The sequence below is a fragment of the Myripristis murdjan genome, chromosome 13 (genome assembly GCF_902150065.1).
Source record: "Myripristis murdjan chromosome 13, fMyrMur1.1, whole genome shotgun sequence".
NCBI lineage: Eukaryota > Metazoa > Chordata > Actinopteri > Holocentriformes > Holocentridae > Myripristis > Myripristis murdjan.
Genome location: NC_043992.1, coordinates 13,670,010 through 13,688,026, shown reverse-complemented (window position 1 = coordinate 13,688,026; position 18,017 = coordinate 13,670,010). Strand labels below are relative to the sequence as shown.

Here is an 18,017-nt window from a genome sequence, read left to right as displayed (position 1 = left end):
GTGGGCAAAAATGCATACTTATTGATGTGGTGCTGACAAATTGAAACTGAGCAGCACTGGAGAATATTGCTGCACCTTCAAGCTCCATTGAGAACTTCTTTATTCAAACTGACATTTTGATAAATTTAAGTCATGGTTTTTGGCCACTTAAACTTCAATATAATATTTAGAGGAGGCCACATCAGCAGTAATAACTCATTAAATTAAAATTTGTCAGAACCAAGAACCAATTTGTTAATGGGAAAAGTAACTCATTACCGAGTAACTGAGGGACGTCATAGAGGAAAGGAAGTTTCTGCAACATGAAAGCAGAGATGAAAGTGAACTTGGTGTCGATAAAGAGGGCAAGAGTTTTTTTTTTTTTTTTTTTTTACAGAAGAGGATGGGAAAGTGGATGAGAAGAAAATGGTTGAATTGCATGTGGGTCGAAGTGAAAAAAGGAGGGGCTGTGCTGTTTTAAAAAGGAGGGTAGAGAGTTATGGAAAAACAAACATCGACAGGTCAGAATACGGTGAGAGCCCCAGTCGTCCACTCTTTAGCCTGTCATGAAATGATCAAAACAGGATTTGATATCAAAGTTTCTTTATTATAATGCAAAATATTCACAAAAATTGGTGACATTCTGTCTAAGTCGAAGTTTAAAAAACTGTTTTATCAAGTGTTTCAGTTACCACTGCACTTTGCAAACAAAGCAATAAAAAATGTTTTTTTTTTTTTTTTTTTTTTTTTCTCTTAATGATTTCATTTGAATTTTTAAGAACGTCACTCACATGTCGGGTGGTGATCGGTGTCTTGATAATCTGTTTTGAACTGTGCGACTGAGGTATTGGCTTTCGTTGCCAGCACATTTCTGAAATAATGGAAATGTTCCCAGCCTTTCCCAGGCAGACTAAACCAACAGAGTGGCCCGCTGCCCATCGCTCTCCGCTCGCGGTCATTTGAGCTAAGAAAACACTGTTCTGTGGACATTCCTTTGGGATGGGGTTACCATGGCGAGGGAGGAAGGGAGGTCTAGTTGCCATAGTAATAAATGTCGTGTGTTGATGCTAGTGTGCTTCTTAATCGTGTGTGTATGTGTGTTATGTTTTGTTCCAGTGTGGGATTACAGCACTGGGAGAGTGGGAGGGCCACTGGTTTGCTGTGAGATCAAGCTCAAAGACTGGGTGGAGGGTGAGTGAGACAGAGAGAGGAGCCACACACACACACACACACACACACACACACCAAATTCATTCGTAATTCATACACTTACCCAGTGTCACACAGAATCACACAGTTGAGATGAACATCAGCCTTTCTCTGTTTCTGTTTCTCTTTCTGCCCCCTTTGTCTTCTCACACACTTGGAGGCACATAAAAACACTTTAGTCAGTTGCTAATCCAGTGACTGATACTTCCACATGGCCTAGCAAGTGAGAATGATGCACAGCATTAAAAGAGGAAGAGATCACTCTTTCTCTTATCTTCAGGAGAAGCAGCCAGCTCATGTCCTTGTAAGGAAATCGTGCCACTTTTCTGCTCTCTTTTATAGCTTTGCGTTCTCCATCTTTTACGCAACATTTCATCATGCATTTTTATTAGGCTCTGTTAAATCTTTAAACCGATCATGATGTAGTTTATTACTTGATTGGAACTTGTTTGGCAGCAATAAATTTTAAAATCAGCAAGCTACCGCCACAGAATGATAATGCAGGAGGGCAGAAAACAGTATAGAGAATAATCTATGATCTAACCATGCCATATAGAATCTACCTTTTTGCAATCTACTCCAGTTTCCATTACACAGATGATTTGATCCCCTACTCTCAGGTGGTTACCGTAGCACTGACAAGCCCCACCCACGAGGAGAGATTCTGATTGGGGGGCCCAACGTGACCATGGGATACTATAAGAACCAGGCCAAAAACCAAGAGGACTTCTGTGTGGATGAGAACGGCCAGCGGTGGTTCTGCACAGGAGACATCGGAGAGTTCCACGATGATGGATGTCTCAAGATAATTGGTGAGGAGAAGTGGATGGATGGAGGGATGGGTACATAGCTGGGTGGATGGGAAGGTGGAGGCATACATGTACATGGCTAGGCCGCTGGGTTTGTGAATTAGAGGATGCATGGGTGGGTCGGAAGCGGGGCAGATGGGTCGACAGGGTACCTGAATGGGTAGACTGACAGATTAATAACTAGAGAGCTGTGAGCCTTTTAGCCCACAGTGTCACTTTCTGCATTTTTACACATTTTTCACATTGATTTTGTTCACATATTTCTGAGGACTATATTTCAGATTAAGCACAATTGTGACCATAGTTCAATCTGTAGTCAGTTAGTGAAAACAACTGACTAGGAGAATACCTCTGGTGACCATGAAGAGATGATACAATTTACATTTAAAGGCCCCATGGCCTGAAAAATGCAATTTTCGTTGTTTTTGTGTGATAGGGAAGGTCATGGGGCCACATAAATACTGTCCCATGCATTACACCTGTGATAAACGGAGAAGTGCACACAGCCCATTTTTTGAAACTGTCCCTGTAAAACGAGCGGATTGCACTTCGTGTAAGTCTTGACGTCACTGACTCCGCCCACAGCGCCTGCATCCCCGGCCAACGAGCTACAAAGCTAGCGAACTTAGCCAGTACCCCTCCGCTCCCAGGGCAACAAGTTCACAACATATTTACAACATAACATAAAAATAACTTACCATTCTGAAACATCCTGTAATAAACAGATTTGAGGTGGTTCGGGGTTGTACGGTCATATAACATCATGCTCAGGGTCCCAGTTTCACGCATCTCGCAGGGTTTTAGTCCATATTTGCTCGTCTGTTGGGCTGATTTCAGCGCCGACTGTTTTATCAACCTGACACAATACGATGCCGGCTTCGTCTGTGGTTCGGGATCAGAGTCGGGCTCAAATACGTACGGTTGTATAACATCACGCTCGGCGGTAGCCATGACAAGTTTTCAGATAGTTACTGTATCTCGCTGGCTCTGTTTTTCTCTTGCTCAGTATGGCAGCGCACTATTGTTTACGTCCCAGAATGCATTGCACAATGACGTCGGTTGATTGGCCTGACCATATGTCACTCAGAAAACAGTCCACCAATCAGTGGATAGGGGCTGATTCTCTCTTCTGATTGGCTAAACAAACCATGCTGCCAGAGCTTTATTTGACCGAACAGAAGAAGAACTCGGTAGTTTGCATGATCAGCAATAGCCTGTCCATGTAAACGAAGAAACCTAGATACCTCAGCAACAGAGAATCCAAAGAAAAAGGCATCACAGCACTAGACACACTGAGTGACATGCTCAGCTGATATCTGGGAACCGCCTTGCGAAAACGCCACCGTGTTGTGGATCATCTCTGTAACTGATCCAACTTGAAAGCACAAATTATCATCATAGTGCCCCACATTCCTGGATTTCTTCCAGGCAACTCCTCCGCTCGACTGCCATTCATCAGTCTGGCAGGCCTTCGTCTCCCAGGAACCTTTTAACAAATCAGATTCACCTCACTTCCCAGAATTACTCTCCAGTTCTGTTTACATGAGTCAGCCAGAAACTCCAACTTCTCTGTTTTATCTACATCAGATTGGTCAGACATACACAGTTCAGTGGAAAATGGACCTTTCCTCCAGTCTCCGTCTTCCTTATTAAGATACACGTACTCAGATAGATATGCATGTGCACACGGATACACACATTATGACGGCCTGCTCTCTCTGTTCCTCCAGATCGTAAGAAAGACTTGGTGAAGCTGCAGGCAGGAGAGTATGTGTCCCTGGGGAAGGTGGAGGCCATGTTGAAGAACTGCCCTCTGGTCGACAACATCTGTGCCTACGCCAACAGGTCTGTGTGTGTGTTTAGCTTGGGCTGGGAACATTCATGTGACTTCCAGGGTGTTTAAAGCCACCATTTGGTCATTGAACTGTTTGGCCTCCATGATTGAAAATTAGGGACTGGGCTATGGATTGAGCTCCATCCACTTGTCCATCACATGCGAGATGCAAAATTTTTGAGATTCCTTGATTTTCACACAGGGATCTGGCATTTTGAATATAAACCTGATTAGCCTGCTGCAGTGACATCACCAGGCCTGAAATTTCCCAGACACCGCACATCACAAATACAAAAAGTAAATACATCAAATTTGCACCAATTGTGGTGGACATTTTGGTCTTGTTGCCTAGTTTTCAGGATGGACCCAATTCAACACTAGTATGGGATAGCTGTACATCTTGTAACATGTGAGGGTTGAGGACATTCTTGCCCCCTAGTCCAGTTAGATTAGATTTAGATTTAGATTAAGATTTATTGTCCCCTAGGGGAAATTCCTTTTCACAACACTGTACATATGTACACAACAGCAATACAATACATATATACACAGCAGCAATACATCACACTTAGGCAACAGCATCCCATCACCACAGTAACACAGGACAGGTGTGTAAAGCTTGTACTCTCAGCGTGGCCGGCTGTTTAAGGCAGCAATGCCTGCAGGGATCAGGCTTTTTCCAAGGCGAGCTTTTTTGCACTGTAATGTCCTGTACCTCCACCCTGAAGGCAGTGGGATGAGGTACTGATTAAGTGATACCATTACATGTACATGTACAGTATTTGAATGGCTTGAATCTAAAGAGAGACCAACAACAGCCAATGAGAGCTGAGCAGGAGTGAGATGAGAAAAAATACAGGAGGTGTGGAAAGAAAATATCTATATTTCTTTTGGTTCTGTATTGTGGAATTAGACTTTATTTTCCAGGAGTTGGGGGTTGCATGGCATTACAATTCAGGCACTGTGTCATCCCTAAATCCATTTTTTGGGAAGTGTACATGATGAAAAAATTTGTCATTGCTAGCTGTTCAGTAAGTGATGATCTTTTCACAGTCTGTTGAGGCACATAGTGTGTCCTCAGCCTTATAAGGGTAAATATCTCCCTCAGCCATGGACTGATAAATGCATGCATGTGTCCCATTACATCACCTTATTTGGCACAGTGCACTTTTGCTAGAGTACGCACAGAGTATTGTAAGTATTGTTTTTTCTTTCTCTTTGACACCACGCCTCCACTCCTCCTGCTCTGCAGTGATGAGACCTACGTGATCGGCTTTGTGGTGCCCAATCAGAAGCAGTTGTTGGCTCTGGCTGACCAGTATCGTATCCGAGGCTCATGGGAGGAGCTCTGCAACAATAAGGCTATGGAGGAGCTGGTCCTTAAGGTCATCACCGAAGCTGCTCTTGCAGGTGAGAAGAGGTCAAAGCTTGAATCGTTAGAGATTCAGGCATGGATGGTTTTGTCTTAGCTTGTACGATTAGTCAGAGTTATTCCCATGTTGTAAGCCTGTTGTTGAGATTAGTTTGCAAAGTTCTCTCAGCTGCTGCAGCTTGTAAAACCATGCCAGTTCATGCATAGCCTTTGTTGTGTCTTGTGCAGGATTAGATCAGCCTCTTAACCATCTGCAGTTTCATATCCATTCTAACTTGTGTTGCGTTTCATCTTCTTCCACCGCAGCCCAACTAGAGCGATTTGAAATCCCTCGCAAGATCCGTCTGAGCCCAGAGCCATGGACCCCTGAGACAGGACTCGTGACTGACGCCTTCAAGCTCAAACGCAAGGAGCTGAAAACCCACTACCAGGCCGACATTGAGAGAATGTATGGTGGGAAGTAGCTAGCAAAGACCGCCGCAGCGTGATTCTTCGTCCAAGCACAGACCAACACTTGACTCGGAAACACTCCCTTTACACCCTCCATCCTCCTCCCTGTCTAACAACAAAAGCCACAATGACTTGAATCTTTGGTAAATCGTATTTCTCCTAAGACCAAAAAGAAACTTAATGAGATCAAGAGACCAATGTTCCCCTTTGCTGTGCACACATTAACCAGTTCTATTTTGGAAGCAGCTTTTACTTGAATTTCTAATTGATGGATATTGCTCAGCTTTGAAGACGGGTAAAAAAAAAAAAAAAAAAAAAGTACTTAAAATACAAAGTGCTGAAGGAAAATGGTATAAAATGTCCCTGTCCAGTGCTGCCTTTCCCTTTTTATCCAGGTGTGTGTCCTCTTTGAGGAGATCTTTATTTTCCAGATGCGGGTTATGAAACAGAATGTGTTTAGTGAAGTCGTCTGTTGAACTCTTGTCTGAGTGCCAAAGCAGAAGCTCATGTTGGGGGGAACACGTTTGCTTTCGTTGCTTTTCTGTGCCCATCAGCCTTGCTGTGTCGAATTTGGATGTCAACCTGTGAGACACTCTAGAAAGGTTACAGTATGTCAAAGAAATTTCTCTATTCGTTATTGGGTGATCATCTTTTCTTCTCCTATTGTCGTGTTTTTCATTTCGGAACCGAGTTCTGCCTAGCGACAGGTTGTGTTTCCTGCAGGTCAGGAAACGGTTAGTTCCTCTTGTTTCTTTTTGTTCTCCTCTTGTTTTTGAGTTCTGTGAAAGGTTTATTTTGTTTCCCACCCACAGTCAGGCTTTGACTCTGAAGCTCATGGGACGCCGCTCCCATCAGCACATCTGACTCCACAAGTACGAAGTCATCTGAGGGCATTTGAGAAGGGGTTGGTAAAATGCCACAGTCATACCTGGGCTAATGAAAGCTACCTTGTCATCATCAACATTAATGATTTGATATGATTCTTATGTAGGACCATAATGTACTAGTTACTGTATGAAGGTTGGAAAAAAGATGCACTGTTGTTTAGTCTGTTTGGGTTTCCTATAGTGGAACGTCTGCACACTGTCCAAAACACAGTGTGCACTTACTTTTGCTTATATTACAGCTGGAATTACTGTTTAACCATGGCTGTACTTATTTAAAAAAGACACTGTGTAATACAAAATTTTAACATTTCTATCCAAATAAGGCATTTGATTACAGAGAAGAAAGGCTGGCAACAAAACTCTCAGTACACTTAAATGCACTTGTTGAAAAAATTTGCACACTTTTACAAGTGCAGCCTCTGTGCATCTGGCTCACATTTATTGTGTTTGTCATCGCCTATTTTATAGCCTTGTGTTATTTCATAATCTGCATGTGTGTGACTGAGGGTGAGGCCTCCCAAGTGCACACACAATTTCCATACACAGCACAAACATGACTCCAGCATCCCTCACAATGTGACACCTGCTGCCTTTTCTTGTGCTTCTGGGTCAATTCAACCTAACAACTTTTGAGGTATTCTAAACAAAACTGCACAGCCATGGAGGACGGTGTTTCTAGACGATGTGTTGAGCTCTTACCTAGAAATGACGCACCTTTTCTAATCCCGGGTTAATTTTGTCTCTCCTTGACTGTAAATACAATGTGTGTGTGTGTGTGTTTGTGTGTGTGCGTGTGCGTGTGGAGTTGTGATCACCAGTGAAAGCAAATGTATAGTCTCTATTTTAACTCTATTTAAGCTTTATTATCATAGACCAGTTTTGGAGCTCCTCTCCCACTCTATGTGGGGAACCTGCCTTGTAACATAAGTGCATCCAACTGTATTTATTTGTAATTTGCCATGGGAAATGATCAAATGAGGTAAATAAAGATTGTGTTTGGTCTTTGCAGACAGTATTTTATTGTGTTATTATTTCTTCCACATTCACCAAGTTTAAAGATATTAAACTGTAATGGGAATCTATAAAGAGCTGCTTTTCAAAGCGACTAGTTGTATTTATCATATTAACACCTCATTTTGTCAGTATGCTCATTGAAATAGATATGTGACACAAAACACAGATGGAAGATGACACATTTTTGTCTGAACTTCCAGGAACAAACTGATTGCACTCAGAAGACTGATTCCCTGAAAGCGGTGACTGGTCAGCACCCAATCCAATTCAACAAGTAACACTCAGTATCCATCACAGTTTTGAGACTCAACTTGACAGTTCTGGCAATGTTTCCTTTGGCTGTGCTGGATGATGAAGGGAGGAGAGCAGTTTGACTATCAAACAAGCTCAATCATTTGAAGAAAAATCCACATTCAAATTCCTGGACACTTCAGTCAATATTTGTCAACATTTATTTTCCAAAGTGAGAAATCTTAATGTGATAAATCCTGGAGCTGCAATGAATTAGACACTTGTTTGTGGACAGTTTGGGTGTTTGTTTGAGCTTTTACATTTAAATGAACTTTGTTTTGTTGCACTAGATTTGATTTAGTGCTTATTTTAGCTGTAAAAGTACTCTGCCAACCATCACATTAAACACTGATGTCAATACAGCAGTGTGTCTCAGCGAGTCATGTTGGCTGTATAAAGTCCTACTTTAACAGGCATCATAAAAAAAAACATCATAAATCTAGACCGAAGTGTCCCAAACACTAGGGAAAATGAGAGGATTCTGCAAAAGGTGAAATTCCCTTTCAATGAGGAAGATCTCAGTGTAAAGTGAATTATGAATAGTATATTATTTAATATATATATATATATATATATATATATATATATATATATATATATATATATATATATAAGCATCCTGAAACCACAAAGGAAACTGCAGCCAAATTGCACTTGTTTTTTTTTTTTTTTTTTTTTTTTTAATATCAGAAAACAAGTGCAATTTGGCTGCAGTTTCCTTTGTGGTTTCAGGATGCTTTCTACCTGTTGCTCTGCAACTTTCTTTTTTCATCGTTAATAGTCTGAATATGGTTAATTTGCGAGACAGCTGAAATATCTCATGAAAGGAAATGAAGAAGTTCATGCCCACAGGATACACAGAAAAACAAAAGGGGGACCTGATGGGAAAAATTACTTCACTCCCATTGAGGGATTTCTTAATATTCCTTGGTGTCCTGTTAAATGGAAACATTTTCTGTAAATATGACAAATTAATTATCTCTTAAAAATTTCTTAGAAACTTCAGAAAGAGGGCCACATGCCCTCAGGGCTTCCGTAGGGATACTCCTCATCTTACAATAATGTCTTTCCTCAACCAGTTTCCTCATCACGTGATTCATGACACCTCTGGGTCTCTGTATAAATATCCACATCATGTACAACTGCTGTTAAACTCCAGAGGAGCTCACCAGAGGATACAAGCCACTTACAAGTTCACATGATCCCTGGTTCTGTCATTCTGGTGAGTTTACTAGTTACAAACACTGCAGGAGTTGTACTTTTAATACTGCTTGTAGATATTTGTTATCATTATTTTATACCAAAGTTAGACAAATATTGTGTGTTGCAAACAATTAGTAACTTATTCCAAAAACTAAGAACTGGAAAATGAACTGTTAATTTTTTGTCTTAAAGATGTTCAAGGAGAGATTAAAAAAATAATTTCACTTTCTCATTGAACTTTTACATAATGCTGAGAATGTCTTTAACTGTAAAAAGGCATTTATGAATATAAAATACTGAGGTGTCATCTCAATAACCTTGGCTTATTAAAATGCATCTAATGTAATTTACTACCATTAAAAACTATGGAGCAAGAACATTTTTGCATGATATCTTCTCTCAAGATCAATTTTGGACTCACTTTGGTTTTAACCACAACAAGCGCCACACAATGCAATTAAGACTTTCCTTGTTTCTCTTATACTCAGAGAGGCTGGATATAACATGTTTGCATGACAGCGCACACTTTCTGGCAGATGTGGACAGTAATGACTCTGCACACACAACATTAATTTACAATCTAAGTAGAATCAGTACAGCGGACGGAGGGTTTCTGTGCGTAACGCGTGCGTAAACTCTGCGTAAACAAAAACAACAAAACACTTAATCACTATAATTCTTTTATCTTTTTCAGCAAACTCTCTACGTCCTCCTTGTAGGCTGCACAGAAAGATGGAGCACCCAGAAAACTCCACATCCAAGCGTCTCTTCCCAGAAACAGAGGCCACGGGACAGTCCCAAACGGACAAGAGCGACGCGTACTTATATATTTTAATAGTAATGTCTTTCTACGGAGTTTTCCTCTGTGGTATAATGCTGGGCTACTTCCGCTCCAAGAGGCGCGAGAAACGGAGGTTCAACGTGTTCACGCGCCTGGTGCACGAGGAGGAGCAGCGGGAGTGGGGCGCGCTGCCGAAGAGGCACAGCCTCACCTTTCCCGCCCCCGTGTCGGGACTGTGCGCGGTGCAGGTGTCCCTGCCGTTCTGCGGTAACCATGGCAACCACTACGAACTCTACCGCAAAGACAGCGCGCTGATGTCGCCGCTGGCGTGCGTGCTGTGCACGGAGCAGAGCAGCGTCAGCTCCCTGTGCTCCTCCGCGGACGCGCGCCTCGCCATCGAGGAGGAAGAGTCGGACAGCGTCACGGCGGAGGGACCCGAGGAGAACCCGAAGGGAAGCAAGGAGAGCAGCGGCGACGACTCGGCCTGACCCCCGCCCACATCAGCTGTGAGCCTCCGCATCCTGGAGAGGAGAAATAGTTACCACGAGCTCAGACCAGGAGCTTCTCGGGCGTTTTCTGTCACGGAACCCCCAAACTGACATCCATTCGGACTTCCATGTGATAAAATTCAGTCCCAGGATCCCCGGGGTGTCAAATCACCAAAGACTGACTGGCGATTGCTCTATATCTTCATTTGCCAACAGACCTTCCAAACCTCGCCTTATTTCTTAGATCAAGTAAATTAAAGTTGAGCCATGATTGATAGTATTATTCGGTCAGTGTTGTGGCTACATTGTTACATATATTGGACAACTGTCTTTTCAGAGTAAACACTGTCTCTTACCTCTTTTCCACCAGGGCTGGTTCGGAGCCGGTGCCTGACTTAGCACCAGCATCTGAGTGCTCACCTTGGAATGGCATTACTAGTTTAGATAGGCTATGGTTTGGACAAACCATGCACCCAATTTTAATAATGAAACTACAACAGACATTTTTTTTTTTCAATCTCTTTTGGACTGAAGTGCCACACATTGCCATATCCAATAATTGTTTGTGGTCATGGCATGGACTCAAAATGGACCCCAAATGATACAACATGTTTGTCATTTGTTTAGTATTTATAGCTGTGTACACTATATGGGGAGTGAATAATGGCGAGAGTGATGGTTACAGTGGTCATTTGTAGATATTCTCGGGTTGAAATGACTCAAAGTGAATGAAACTTAAGAAATTACAGTATTAGTGGTTTTACTGGGGACACCATGTCCCTTAGAATCCTCTGAAGGACCCTTGGGAACCCCCCTGGCCTCATCTTGACCACCACTACTCCGGGCTGGTGACTGCCCATCAGTCTGGGAGGGACAGTGGAAGACTTCCTTTGCTATTGGACTCCAACTGAACTTGACCACTCTTGCCGTTTGGCCTTGAGTTTTGAAATGTACCTGGAACCCACTTGAAAGATCGTCTAGGCTTGTTTGTCTGCAACTAAACCTTATTTGTTGTAGCTTCATGATCTACACACTACGCACTGCTCATACACAGGCAATGTAGGTTTACTTGATAATGGAAATGCACTGTACATATTTGTTATTTTTCACTCTAGGTCTTTAAGGCTTAATTTAAGACAAGCTGTCTTTTGTGTTTCAGAGGAATAAATGCTTATGAAATTTAAAAAAAAAAAAAAAAAAAAAAAGTTCTACTTGTCCTGTTATTTTTTGTTGTATTGCTTTGTTTCGCCAGTAGGGGTCAGTGTTGTACTGGGTGCTTCTCTGAGCTGCTGCCACCAGATGAGGAAGATCAAACAGAGATGGAACAAGAGTGACTATTATTATCACTTTATTTTTAGAAGCAGCCTACTTTAGATCTTTAGAATAATGTAGACTAGGACAGTATTACCGATTCAGTTACATCATTGCACCAGAAATCTACTTTTTCAATTCATATCCCCAGCTCGATTTGACATAAAACAGGTCTCATGCCCCAATTATCCCAGTTAATCTATTATGCTTAAAACCATATGTCAGAGTTCTAAAATATTGGGTTTAAATCCTGGAACAGAATCCCATAGTTTTAGCTTTTGCTTTGTGTGTGTGTGTGTGTGTGTGTGTGTGTGTGTGAGACAACAACTGAGGCTTTTCTCTCCACCGTGAATGAGAAATCTCTTGTTTGAAGATTAAAAAAAAGGGAAAAACAAAGCTCAGCGGCAGTTTCAGGGTTTCTATTCCTCTAAGGCCACGCTCTTTTATCTGTGCTGCGTCACTCTCCTCCCTGTCACACACACACACACATACACACACACTATCAGTAGCTTCGCATGCCCTCTGTCACACAGCACACTGCTGACAGATAGTACTGACACAACAACAGACACGACAATAGCCTGATAGCTGGAGGAAATACACATAGATTTTATGACGTGTGTGTATTGACATTACAGGCCTGCAGGGTCTTATCAGCTGTTTGTGTGTGCATGTGTGTGTGTGTGTGTGTGTCTGTGTGTGTGTGTGTGTGAGTGTGAGTGTGAGCCAGCTAATGAACAGAATTAGACTGCTTTGCCCTCTTTCATTGTGACATTTTCAGTTTCACAGTGATTTAATCATAAATGAAAAGGTGGGGTAGCTGTGATCATTACTCAGCAAACAACCACCGATAAACCAAACATGAACTATAGGGCCATTATCATCACCCAACCATTTATTAAGCCAAACCGGTTTGATCCTGCTTCCTATGGTGTATGCTCTGAGTTTCTTCTGTACAGTGAAAGTGAAAGTACAATAAGTTTCATTTTCCAACACAAAAAAAAAAAAAAAATTACAAGTAACCAAAAATAAAGAGGCCAGAGGTCAGGGCCTTGTTGTGCTTAATGGCAAAGCATAAAAAAGAAAAGGCAGCTAGGGAAATGTAATTTTCATTTCCTCCTCTCTTTCTCTTTCTTTTTTCTCTCTCTCTCTCTCTTGATACTTGTTGAGGCGGCATGCATCTTATTTCCTGAGCAACATGAACATTCTGTTAAATAATTCATGCACAACAAATACTAACGTCCCCACAGCAAACCGCTCATTTATTATCCACAAAGAAGTCAAGGAGATACGCTGCTGTTTGTCTGTCACCAAGCTGGAAAATAATGCAAGCAGCGTTGTCCCCTAAAGTGCTATAAATACAGATGTGTGTGTGTGTGTGTGTGTGTGCTTTTGTTGTGTGCGACTTTGTTTGCGTGTGTGTGTGTGTAAAAGAGAGAGAGAGAGAGAGAGAGAGAGAGAGAGAAACTGAGCAAGAGAGCGATCCTTTCTCAGGAATAAGAGAGCTGGGTGAGAATAAGAAACAGATCTGATGTGTGGAGTGGCTCCTGTGCTGTGAAGCAGGATGTGCGTCATTATGCTGGTTGCTGGTCATCTGGCCCCTCCTGTGGGAGTCAACAGCGGGCCCTGACTCCCGCTCCCGGCCTCACACGCATACACCATTAACGAGTCTGGAAATGAGTCACTCGCAACCCGTGACCTCTCCCACTATGAGCATTTTCTCTCCCTCTACCTCTCTCCCATTCTCTCCTCTCATTTAACTTCCCTGAGAAAGATGGGATTTTACGCTTTAGCCTTTATTTAACCAGTTAACCCACTGAGATGAAAACTCTCTCTCACAAGGGAGACCTGGCCGAGATTAGCAGCAGCAGCACAGATTTCAACAATAAAATTAACATAAAGTTGAAAAACATCACATTTATCACAAGGAAAGGATAAAACAAGGAAAGGGTTTTGTTTTCATGCAAACCTCTGTAGGGTTAGATCAACATGTAGGGATGACATAATCTGGCTGATACTGGGTTTATATTAAAACAAATCAGACCCAGGCAGCCGGCGTCATTCACCTCTAATCTGCAGGATATGATGCAGTGTGATCACATATTCATGCACTGATTGTTTTGCATACAATTATCTATTAGTAAAAGCAAGCTATTCGTATTAATATTATTTCCAGGAGCTTTTCCTCCCTGATGAGGATAGCGGTGAAACCTGACCGTAGCCTAATTTAATTGGATCTTTTGTGATGAAAATGGTCAAATTTAGAGCGAGTGAATATTGTTGCCAGGTCTCTCAAAATGCTGTGAAATGAGCTTTTTATCTTACAATCTAAATTGCATGCTTTGTGCACATTGTTTGGATTTAACCATGAAAGGATCATATGAAGGAAACAGGCAGTTGTTGCTGATTTAAATGCCACTTTCCCTATAAAAGAAAGTTGGACGCGCTCCTGGATTACCAAGGTGTAGACTCGGTGACAAAGGTGACAAAGCGTTACTAGAAAGGAGAAGATAGAGTGCCGTGAGTGGGAGTGTGAGGCGGTGCATTTTCACCTTTCCAAAGCCTTTCCCTGACCTTAACTAAATCCAAACGTGCCTAAACCTAACCATATCCTTAACCCTTAGTTTAAAAGAATACTGGTATCATCGTCAACATTTCATATTGGTTGAGCCCTTCTTTCCTTTCCTTGAGCTTTTACAAACCTATGAAGCCGTGGAGATTGAGAAAATGGCAATATGAATTCAAAGCAATCAGCAGTTCACACATAGATCTCAGACACATGTGGGCTACATCTCACACATTTGCTTTCACACTGAGCTGAACAGATGCTGCCAGGAAAAATTTTAAATCTCAACACCATAAGTAGCTTTCAGTCTATAGCTTACAAAGTCTTGAAATGCCTTAAATAGTGTTGATAGGTTAGGTTGAACACAGTGCAAAAAAACATCTTGTCTTTGTGCTCTGATTTTTCTGGTGAGCCTGGCCCAATCGTGCAAGCTCTACGGTTGTTTTCATCATCATAATTTGCATAGTTGGTCCTATATTTCATTCTGCCTGGCCTGAAAAGAGGCATTAAAATCCTTGGTTTATCATAAAAAAAGGTTCAGAGCCTTATCTCACACCTCTGACAGGAAGACAAAGCATGTAGAAGCTGACATGACACCAGATGCATAAGTAGGATGGGAGGCATTTGTAGTCTGACCCTAATCCGAATGACGTTTTCAGCTTCTGCAAAACACTTGTGAAATGGTTCCTTTGGTTCCTCACCCACAGATGCACTCACCTGACAAGAGAGGTGAAGGCAAGCAGGGTTGAAGACTTGTTTTGTCCACAAATCCAACCTGTTTCTGTCAGGGAGTGGGTGGGCTTGCTTCGCTTCACACAAACAGCAGTCAGAATCCGCCTGTTTCAACCTTTCGGCTAATGAGTGTTACTATAGAAACCTGAGTCGAGGGCTAATTTGCATCTGTGGTGCTGGTCAGGGGGACCACCGCTACAAGCCAAGAGAAAGGAAAAGCCCTGAGATACTGAATAAACAAAGGAGAATATATGACCTGCCTTCTCATTTAATATTTTTTCTTTAATTTTATTATTTTCTACATTGTACTGTAGATTGATCCTGAAGACATCAAAACTATGGAAGAACACAGATGGAATTATGTAGAAAACAAACAAAAAAAAGTGTTAAACAAACCACGATATCGGAGCTCTCAGGGCTGTGACCCTGAGATCTTCTCTAGCTCTTCTCTCAGCCCTTGGTATTTTTCAAGCTTCTTGTGTTCCTTCTTCCTGATGTTGCTGTCACTCGGGATTGCTACGTCTATCACTACTGCCTTCTTCTGCTGTTTGTCCACCACCATGATGTCTGGTTGATCAGCCGCCACCAGCTTATCAGTCTGGATCTGGAAGTCCCACAGGATCTTTGTCGCTCTCAACCACCTTTGGAGGTGTCTTGCATTTTGACCCTGGGACTTCCAGCTCTAATTCGGTGCACATGTTCCTGTTCACTATGCCAGCCACTTGGTTATGGTGCCCCATGTATGCCATACACGCCAGCATTGTGCACCCTGTCGTGATGTGATGTGCTATACTGTCTCAAGGGTGTCTTTGCACAGCCTGCACCTGGGGTCCTGCCTGGTGTGGTACACCCTGACCTCTATTGATCTTGTGCTTAGCCATGATCAGTGGCTCTGTGCTGTTTCAGTCCAGCCTTTTTCAGCCACTGCTATGTTTTCTCAATATCAGCCATATCTGCTCTCTGTCGGTGGTACATGCACAGTGAGAGGTCAGAAAAATAAATTATTTTTTTGCTTATATCTGGTTGAAATTGGATTTTTATCAAAATTAGTGTTATACACTTCTGATGTAACAGTCATGATGCAGTTTGTTAGGGGCCCAATGTCCATGAAAAGGGCCTTGCTTCTACAGAGAGAGTGCTTATTCAAAATATGAATTATGTAAACAAAGAAAAAATAAAAAGATCAAGGCTCTCAGAAAGTGTGATTGCTCCCTTGCAGTGTCCTGTCACCAACTGTGACGTGAGCTGTTTGTCCAATAAAGTTATGACACTACTGATTAGTCACACACACGCTGTGAGGCACTGCGTTGGTGTGGGGGCATCTGTGCATGTGTGTGTGTGTGTGTGTGTGTGTTATGTGTGGGTGTGTGTAGTTCCCACAGATCAGAGCAGGCCTAACAAGCCTTAGTCAGGTTTAGTTAGGTCAGTGGGAGGTGCTGCTCTTTTCTGCCTTGATATCACAACTTATGAGCAAACAGTTCACTGCTGAGGTGAAGAAAAGCAAAATATCCCTTTATTTCACCCACAAACATGCCTACGTGGGCTTGGTCACAGAGTTTTACTGATGGGAGAGCATATTGCCTGTTCTCTTTGATGGCAAACCAGGCAAAAAGCTAAAGACACGGCTTTCCATTTGGCTGTTTATACACACCTGCCTAATGAATGGCAAATTGAGGCATACTGGTTAATTACTACAGCAGCTGTCCCCTATGGGCTTGTTGCCATAACAACCATGCATCGATGCATTGGCGTCTCCTGTCAGAGTGAAAGCTGGACTCTGTTACCTGCATTAATATGTGCAATCACTTCAAGTAAGAAAAACAACTCTAGTTCTCCTTCTCGGGCTTTCTTCTCTCCGTTTGTCGAGAGATAAACTGGAGGCATGGCACTGCGTCACATTTACTTTTGAGCAAATTATTATTATTATGCAGACTGGTGCATGCTAGTGAGGAGGGATTGAATGTAAATTAAATTTATCCGTCGTTGCAATGATGTGGCTGACCACATAAAATGGAAACTTTAATTCATCAGTCATTTTATGTGAAACACAAGGATCAAGGCGTTTAGAAGCTGATGCTGCAGTAACTGCAGGATAATGTACAAGATCCTTTTATTTCATCAACAGGTTACTTTCTTTATTAGGGGTGTGGCATATGTTTAATGATTATGTTCTTATAGCACTATAAGACTGGAAGAAACTAATTACACTGACTCATGGCTGTAAATGAGTGGCTTTTATGTTTGTATTGTTTTTTACTCAGTGATTTTTTTTTCCCTCTTCAGTGTGTTTTCACTTAAGTATCAAATCAGTTTCCTGATATAACTTATAACTTTTGTTAGCGTCCTATGAGCAACAAAAAACCGAATCATCATGAATTGAAAAATGGTGGAGCTGTTCACTGTGAACAGTCAGCGGGGAGAGAAATTGAGATTGTATGAAAAAGATCTTACAATGTTTGGTTTTTCTGACTTTCTCAAGTGTAGTAATGTCACAGGTATGGGGTGTGACTGTAAAGAAAAATCCAATATTTCTCTACTGGGGAGTTGCACTGACCCAAAACAGCATGCAGACAACAGTAGAGGTAAAAACAATTAATTTAGCATACACTAAAACATGGATTAGGAACAAATTCTTAACTGAAGGAGGGGTGAAGCGTACATTCACGCCCCCACTTTCCCACAAAGTGTGTCCCTCTCTCTGCCAGCGGTCAGCAGTCAGTTCGCCCTGGGTGTCGCAATCTGGCTCCCTCCCTCTGCGTCTCTCATGGTTCCTGCAGGATGTCGGTTTCCCTCACAGCTTCCTCCCTCTTCTTGGTCTTGCCCAGACCGTAGGCTGACATCTTCATATACATCCACCCACACATACATACACCATCACCCTGTGACAGTAACAATGTAGTAAAAGTGTGTAAATTTTAAAGAGTAAATAAATCCCAAACCCAAATCTCTGAAGCTGGACCTCTAATGGTGAAAAGCAGGGTGCTTGGTCTTTGGTGGCAGGTGATGTCACCACCCATGAAGCACATTAGGTGGTGACATCACCTGCCACCAAAGACCAGACTGCTTTTCACCATTAGAGGGCAGGCTTCAG

At 42.2% G+C, this 18,017-nt stretch overlaps 2 protein-coding genes across 2 annotated transcripts in view; both read left to right on the top strand.

Moving 5' to 3' along the window:
- The window catches only part of acsl3a (acyl-CoA synthetase long chain family member 3a), a 39,777-nt gene extending 32,229 nt beyond the window's left edge, over positions 1-7,548 (top strand). The window contains exons 12-16 of the mRNA XM_030066321.1: positions 1,096-1,170; positions 1,809-2,000; positions 3,728-3,842; positions 5,084-5,241; positions 5,510-7,548. Of these exons, the coding sequence (XP_029922181.1) occupies positions 1,096-1,170; positions 1,809-2,000; positions 3,728-3,842; positions 5,084-5,241; positions 5,510-5,667 (698 nt within the window). The 3' untranslated portion in view covers positions 5,668-7,548. The remainder of the gene's footprint in view (positions 1-1,095; positions 1,171-1,808; positions 2,001-3,727; positions 3,843-5,083; positions 5,242-5,509) is intronic.
- Positions 7,549-9,016: 1,468 nt separating this feature from the next.
- kcne4 (potassium voltage-gated channel, Isk-related family, member 4) lies at positions 9,017-11,458 on the top strand. Its single transcript, XM_030066330.1, has 2 exons — positions 9,017-9,067; positions 9,743-11,458. Exon 2 carries the CDS (start codon positions 9,781-9,783, stop codon positions 10,315-10,317), a length of 537 nt encoding a protein of 178 aa, XP_029922190.1. The 5' UTR covers positions 9,017-9,067; positions 9,743-9,780; the 3' UTR covers positions 10,318-11,458.
- Positions 11,459-18,017: the final 6,559 nt, after the last annotated feature.

What these genes read in the sequence shown, in the direction of transcription:
- kcne4 (XM_030066330.1), top strand. Translation starts at nt 9,781, where the DNA reads ATGGAGCACCCAGAAAACTCCACATCCAAGCGTCTCTTCCCAGAAACA.